Source organism: Bombina bombina, chromosome 3 (genome assembly GCF_027579735.1).
Source record: "Bombina bombina isolate aBomBom1 chromosome 3, aBomBom1.pri, whole genome shotgun sequence".
In the NCBI taxonomy this organism is placed as follows: Eukaryota; Metazoa; Chordata; class Amphibia; order Anura; family Bombinatoridae; genus Bombina; species Bombina bombina.
The window spans coordinates 303725565-303733483 of NC_069501.1; the positions used below are offsets into that span (position 1 = coordinate 303725565).

General features: G+C 35.3%; 1 protein-coding gene across 1 annotated transcript in view; it reads right to left on the bottom strand.

Moving 5' to 3' along the window:
- The window catches only part of PHKA2 (phosphorylase kinase regulatory subunit alpha 2), a 292026-nt gene extending 284107 nt beyond the window's left edge, over positions 1 to 7919 (bottom strand). Inside the window, 2 exon segments of the mRNA XM_053706381.1 lie at positions 4815 to 5100; positions 7690 to 7919. Coding sequence (XP_053562356.1) covers positions 4815 to 4892 — 78 coding nt within the window. The 5' untranslated portion in view covers positions 4893 to 5100; positions 7690 to 7919.

Sequence of the window (7919 nt, forward strand, 5' to 3'; positions counted from 1 at the left end):
CAGAAAGCATAACATTTCACCATGCTCAACGGCTTCTGTTTTTTTCATATATCACTTGGTACACTTTACAGATAAGAGTTAAAAGTAAAGTAAAAAAAAATAATAATAAAATAAATATATATATATATATATATATATATATATATATATATATATATATATATATACTGCCACTTCACAGAGAAAGAAAGGACATGCTGGAACATGAAGTGCTAGATTATTTATTTTCTGGAATATGAGTGCCAAATTATTTATTTGCTTTAATGTTTAACCCTTTCATGACCGGGCTAAGAAGTCTACATCAGAACAGCGTTCCGATGTAGACAAATTGAAATCACGGGATTGTGCAAAATATCGCGAGATTTCAAGTATGAGATCGGGTCTGGGGGGCGTCCCTAAGACGCTAGGAATGCCCTCCAGACCGCAATCAAATCCTGCAAGCCCAGTAGTCTTCAGGACAGCCGTTTGCGAAGACGTTGTATTCCATCATAACGGCTTTAAAGCCCAGTGCCGTTGTGACAGAATACAACGGCATAACGGCATTAAACGTTAATGTTAATATATTTACTGGATTGCAAATACCCTCCCTGGTACTGAGGAGTGGACTAAGTTTCTTTATTATGTAACTTATGGGCAGTTTTATACATGTGTAACAGCGCCCCCTAATGGTCAGAGCATTGTTATCCTCTGCTAGAGAATATTGATACTAGTCTCCTGTACTGCATAGTTTTCTACTCAAGGTTTGTTGTTGTGGACATTTAATTGATGTGCCTGAACTATCATTTTTTTAAATGTTTTTTTTCTATGCCCACAAAAGGGGAAAATAAAATATTGTCAAATATAGCAGCTTTAGTAAAATGTTTTGCAAATGTGTAAAATTTATCAGAATGCAACAAATAATGTTCTATGTGTGACAGCAATTAGCAAGCAGATTGATTGTATTTATTGCTGACCCCTATGAGCAAATCAAAAATAATTTAGCTCTGTGTACTTCAGGGAAACTATGTAGCTTTAAGTGCCACTTAAAGATCACATTTTCCATTTCACAAATCATATATGTTTATGCATCCACCTACAGGCCTGCCATTAGGGGTATGGTAGTTGGTAACTGAGCTCCCAGGAACACCTGGGCTTGGAATCTTTTATCAGTGCTATTTATTATTAGATGCTATGTCCAGCTTATATGTGCTATAGATGATTGGTGTCACTTAAAACTACATAGTTTTACTGAAGTACACAGAGCTAAATTTCTTTCGATTTGCTCCATATCAGTAAGTTTCTGGCCGATACCGATGTTTCAGAAATTCCAAATATCGGCCCTAAAAATTGTCCGCTTCCTGTTTAGATATTATTGCTTCTATTTATTTGTTTCCCAGGCATTACTAGAGCTATAATATTGCCTATGTCCTCAAACAACCCCATTCACTGGCACTGTGAATAACAGCAGTGTTATAGCTTAATGAAAAAAAAAATAAAGTCATAGAATCCATGGACATAGAATTAGATAAATACAGAATCCAAAACAAAAATATATAGAACTAAAGTAAATAATCAATTCAAACTATAATCAAGTGACCAATGGAATTGCCTCCTTCTTGATTGTGAACTAAAGGTTGTTTGTAGTTAGTTTATAGCTGGGTCACTGTAAACCACACATATATGAGCAAAGGAAATTTAAAAAATTGCTTTACTATAACTAGATGCAAAGATCTGATTTATAAACAGTAATACAGAAAAGACAAGGGCAGAAAATGGTCTGATATAGCTAATGTTTCCATTCAAACTGTGATATAAACTTATGCAGCATTAAATACCCTTGTTGCACCCGATCACAAATTCAAATCTGAAACGATTTTATTAAAAACAGGATGACTGAATGGAAAACTGATTATTACCAGAATACTGTGCTATTTTTGGCAGGGGTCTAAGATTACACGTAGGGTGTGTCTGAATGGGAAGAACAGGGGAGATCTCCTTTCTATTCTGGAACCAAGACTGTGTGATCAAATTCTTACTTTTACGAGCTGCCAAATACCAGTGTGCTTTTAAAGGGGCATGAAATCCAAAATTTGTCTTTCATGATTCATATAGAGAATATAATTGTAAACAACTTTCCAATGTATTTTCTATTATCTAATTTGCTTCATTCTCTTGGCATCCTTTGCTGAAGAAGTAGCATTGCACTACTGGGAGCAAGCTGAATGCAGTTTTTAAAAACCACATGCTCTATCTAAATCATGAAAGAAATAATTTGGGTTTTATGTCCCTTTAAGTATACTGAAAATGTATGGGTACACTTCAGTGCACTGCCAGAGTATCAGAAACCACTCATAGTTACCACTAGTGATTATATAGAAATGCCTGTACTTAAAGGGACATGAAACCCAAATGTTTTATTTCATGATTCAGATAGAGAATACAATTTTAAACAACTTTCCAATTTACTTCTATTATTTAATTTGCTTCCTTCTTGTGTTATCCTTTGCTGCAAGGTTTATCTCGGTAAGCTGGGGAACAGCAAAGAACCTAGGTTCTAGCTGCTTATTGATGCCTGCAGATATATAACAATTTTCATTGGCTCACCCATGTGTTCAGTTTGAAACCAGTAGTGCATTGCTGCTCCTTCGACAAATGATAACAAGAGAATGAAACTAATTAGATAATAAAAGTAAATTAGAAAGTTGTGTGAAATTGTATTCTCTAACTGAATCATGAAAGAAAATGTTTGTGTTTCATGTCCCTTTAATAGCATTATCATTAATATATAGTTTTATTACATATAGCACACAAGTTAAGTTTTTTTTCTTCTCCTATCCGCTACACCCCTCCTTCCACTTTCCCACTTTTTTATGGGGAGACAGTTAAAAGGGACAGTTTAGATGATTGTGGTCTATAGGTAGTTAAAGGGGCACTAAATAGTTCCAATTTACTTCTATTATAACATTATGCACACATTCTTTTTTTATAGTTTATACACATATGAGTTTGTGATTCACTAATGGCTGTGACATAATACAGGGGACAGAGTTGTTTATTTAGTTATATGCTATTGTTTGCCCCTTCGCAGTCCTGCTCCTTGTCATATACCATATCCATTTAATTCTGCCACAAAACCTTTTTTTCATTAATAAACCTTTATTTCCATAGCATTTTCATGTGTTTTGTTATACAGACTAGCACGCAATTATCATTTCCTTCAGGTCTCAACTAGAGCTACATTTTAAAACAGTATTTTAGATTGCCGTCAAGTGCAACTTAAAATGAATGTAAACTTTGATGAAATAGTAATAGTAATAGTAAACTTCATCAAAGTTTACATTGTAGCGGATTTTACAAATACTTACCTTCTTCTCCTGAAACGTCGGATCGCCGATCCCCCGCCTGCAGGTCCTCTGTACTTCGCCAGCAATGACGAAACCGGCTTCTTCCAACCACGGCTTCCCCCCCAGGAGCGTCCATTTGGTGAGACCATGCTGTGATTGGAGGAAGCCGGTTTCATCATTGCTGTGTAAGTACAGCTGAAAAAAGCAGGCGGGACGATTGGTGATCCTGCGTTTCAGGAGAAGGTAAGTATTTGTAAAATCCGTGGCAATGTAAACTTTGATGAATGGAAGTGCCCCTGTTTTTAAAAACTGGACACTATTTCAACAAAGTTTACATTCACTTTAACTAGCAACTTGTAATACAAGCACAATGGGAACTAACTATATTAATTAAAAGTACGGGAATGCTAAAACAAAAGTTTTAGCCACTTTAAAATCTTTTGATCAAAGGAACAGTAAATTCTAAGTTTAAAATTTCAAGATTCAGCTAAAGCAGGGAATGTTAAACAACTTTTCCAATTTAATTCTACAATCTAATTTGCCTTGTTCTCTTCATATCCCTGTTGAAAAGAATACCTTGGTGGGCCAGTAACCACAATGGACTACAGGAAGCTAGCTGCTGATTGGTGGCTACACACATATGTCTTTTGTCATTGGCTCACCAGATGTGTTTAGCTAGCTCCCAGTAGTGCATTGCCGCTCCTTCAACAAAAGATACCAAGAGAATAAAGCAAGTCTGATAACAGAAGTAAAATTAAAAAGTTATTTAATATGGTATTCTCTATCAGAATGATAAAAGAAACATTCTGGGTTTCATTTTGCTTTAACATTTTAACTATCCACTTGAAATAGCAGATTGTGTGTTATTCTGTGCTGGGAGTCAAGCTCAAGATATCACACCCTACTCTACTGAGTGTGCTCTACTTGTAATGTGGGTCTAAATTAGCAAATTTCTTGACGATTTCAAAAACCCAGACATCTTGACCAGATAAACTACATCTTGAAATTTATTTTAGGTTCTGATTTTACATGTGAGAAAATAAATATTACATACATTAAATATGATCAGTAATGCAATAATAAAATACTATAACACTTTAGATCCTTCTTGTTTTGCAGCTTTATATCCCTTTAATTGTGACATATGCTCTACACCAATATTGCGTTTATTGTGAAATTATAACCAACACAAAGTGTAAGGGATATTCTAATAAAGAATGAATAACATGCAGAAAGGCCATCAGAGTTGTGTCTTCAAATCATCAAGGATTTTACTCACCATAGGTCACCTGAATTGATTTAACTTCTTTGAGTTATATAATGTGTTGCTGCTTAATAGACAAGAGATAACTTATTCAGGTCAAGTGCTTATTAACTACAATTAATATATATTTAAAATTTGGGATATAGGATGCAGATTTTTTTTTGCTACTTTCAACTAAGTTCTTGCAATAAAGTTTAAGATCTCAGACACCAGAAATCTAATATTACCTGATGGCACAAAATAGTTTGCTGAACAAGCCGCGCATAGCCATCCAGCCGGACCCCAGAGTTACTCCGGCTTCTCATTCTGACTGTGTGTCCTCCTGCACGCTTCTATCATTCAACTCTCCCAGGGGTCAGCAGCACAGCCTGTACCAACCGGAGCTAACGCTGCCCCTTTCAGTCCACTTCTCATTCATACAGAAGCCACTGACGGTTGCCAACAGCTGATGTCCTAGTCCAAAATAAACAGGCTGGCAGTAGATCGGAATTATTCAAAGTCCTCAGATTTTCTCTGAAAGCAAAACAGTAATAGATTACATTGGACTGTTTGAAAAAAAAAAACATTTTTATCATTGTAGAAAAATATAAGTTGGGGGAAATGGATAAAATTATATTAAACATATTTTTGGTCTTTAGTTTGGTGGCAATAAATATAAAGTGCTGATCTCCCTTATGAATAGCACAAAATGATAGAATTGGAAAAGTCAGGATTTTATTTCTGTGTTGTATCTAAGAGGGTGTTTTTAACCTCTTAAGGACATATGACGGAATTTTTCCGTCATAAAACAATTGAGCAAACTGAAAGCTGTGTGCTTAAAGGGTTAAACATATCACGTGTTTTTGTTGGTGTGTAATTGTCATCATCAATCAGTAAGCAAATGATATTCAAAAACATACACTTCCTGTTAGCTTTAAAAGATCATTTAAACAGCACTACTTTAAAAAGGGACTCAAGTAACTTAGTCAAAATTAAACTTTCATGATTCAGATAGAACAGCAATTTGAAACAACTTTACAATTTACTGCCATTAACAAAATGTGCACAGTCTTTTTATATTTACACTTTTTGAAGCACCTACTGAGCATGTGCGAGAATTCATAGAATAAACGTATATACATTTGTAATTGGCTGATGGCTGTCACATGTTATAGGAGTGGAAATAGACATAACTGACATTTGTCAGAAAAAAATGAAAATCTAATTTGAAGTTCATATTAAGTACTATTGCATTGTCTTGTTATAATGCATTTGTTGATTATGCAAATCTACTGTATTTACTGGTCCTTTAACCCTTTCCATGTAATTATAATAAATATATGAAAAAAGTCATATTTAACATGTCTCAGTCCCTTTAATTGTACTCACTAGTTTACAAATAACATCAATCATCAACACAAGATAAAGGGACACTGAACCCATTTTTAAGCAACTTTTTAAGCAACTTTCTAATAATGTTTTCTTCATTCTTTTGCTATCTTTATTTGAAAAGCAAGAATGTAAGTTTAGAATCCGGACTATTTTTGGTTCACAACTTGGGTTGTTCTTGCTGATTGGAGGCTAAATGTCAGCCACCTTAAACAAGTGCTGTCCAAGGTCTGAACCAAAAATCCGCTGGCTCCTTAGCTTAGATGCCTTCTTTTTCAAAAAAAGATAGCAAAATAAATTGATAATAGTAGTAAATTAGAAAGTTGCTTAAAATTGTCTGCTCTATCTGAATCATGAAAGAATTTTTTTGGGGGTTTAGTGTCCCTTTAAACACTCATAAAACTGAAACAGGATTTTAGTATATTGTCATTGTTGTCATTACACGTGGGTACTGTGTAACAGCTGCGCAATAACAATAATAATAATAATAATTACTACTAGCTGTAGTATTTTCAAATAAATTATAAACTGTTTAACTTGAACTAAGAAAAATATTAGTGTCAATATTATAGGTGAAGAGATGAGATGAGATGAGATATGTTAACACAGGTTCTCTATGAATGAAGAGGCCATTTCAATAAGGCAAAAACTTGCCATTTCCCATATTGTAATAAAAAGGATTCCCTGAACCATAAAGGAGCTATCCAAATGCTATTGAGACTGCTTCTAAGGATGAATGGGAATATATATTATTATATTAAAATAGATTATAGAGAAGTATTAGATAGTGTTTCAATTAAGACAATATTAACATGTCCCCTACCTTAAAGAGACACTGAACCCATTTTTTTTTTCTTTCGTGATTCAGATAGAGCATGCAAATTTAAGAAACTTTCTAATTTACTCCTATTATCAAATGTTCTTCATTCCTTTGGTATCTTTATTTGAAAAGCAAGAATGTAAGTTTAGATGCCAGCCCATTTTTGATGAACAACCTGGGTTGTTCTTGCTGATTGGTGGATACATTTAACCGACCAATAAACAAGTGCTATCCAGGGTGCTGAACTAAAAAAATAGCTTAGATTAATTATTTTTCAAATAAAGATAGCAAGAGAACGAAGAAACAGTCATAATAGGAGTAAATTAGAAAGTTGCATGCTCTATCTGAATCATGGAAGAAAACATTTGGGTTCAGTGTCCCTTTAAAGGAATCCCATTGTGGCCTCTCTCTTGAAAGAAAAATAATTTTTAAACAGGGCTGTACAAATCCTGCAGGACAGGTCAAAGCTCCTTGTATACGTATGTGTACAGCTGGTGTGACAGGACAAAGCTCCTTGTATACGTATGTGTACAGCTGGTGTGACAGGACAAAGCTCCTTGTATACGTATGTGTACAGCTGGTGTGACAGGACAAAGCTCCTTGTATACGTATGTGTACAGCTGGTGTGACAGGACAAAGCTCCTTGTATACGTATGTGTACAGCTGGTGTGACAGGACAAAGCTCCTTGTATACGTATGTGTACAGCTGGTGTGACAGGACAAAGCTCCTTGTATACGTATATGTACAGCTGGTGTGACAGCTATGTCACTTGCGGGACACATCACACAGAAGGTTACGAGCACCAGCTGGCCAGTCAGTTGTTTGTGTACCTCCATTCGTACAAACATGATATGCCCCTATATTATACACACTGTGAATCTACTGCACTTCCAATGCCATACGTGTTACTCACCGGCTAATCAGCTGATTTAGGAAATCACAACGTTAACGATAATACCATTCAGCGGGTAATGTTTTCAAGTAGATCCTCACGCTACATCCAGCAAAAAGGTGACTTTAGTACACCACGGGTTCTGGTTGATCACTGTGGAATTACACAAGCAAATAATGTTCCTGCTGTCCTAGGTCGCACAGAGCCTCTTCCTTATACAGCTATAGCTATGGCCGCTGCCGCTTTGTGTC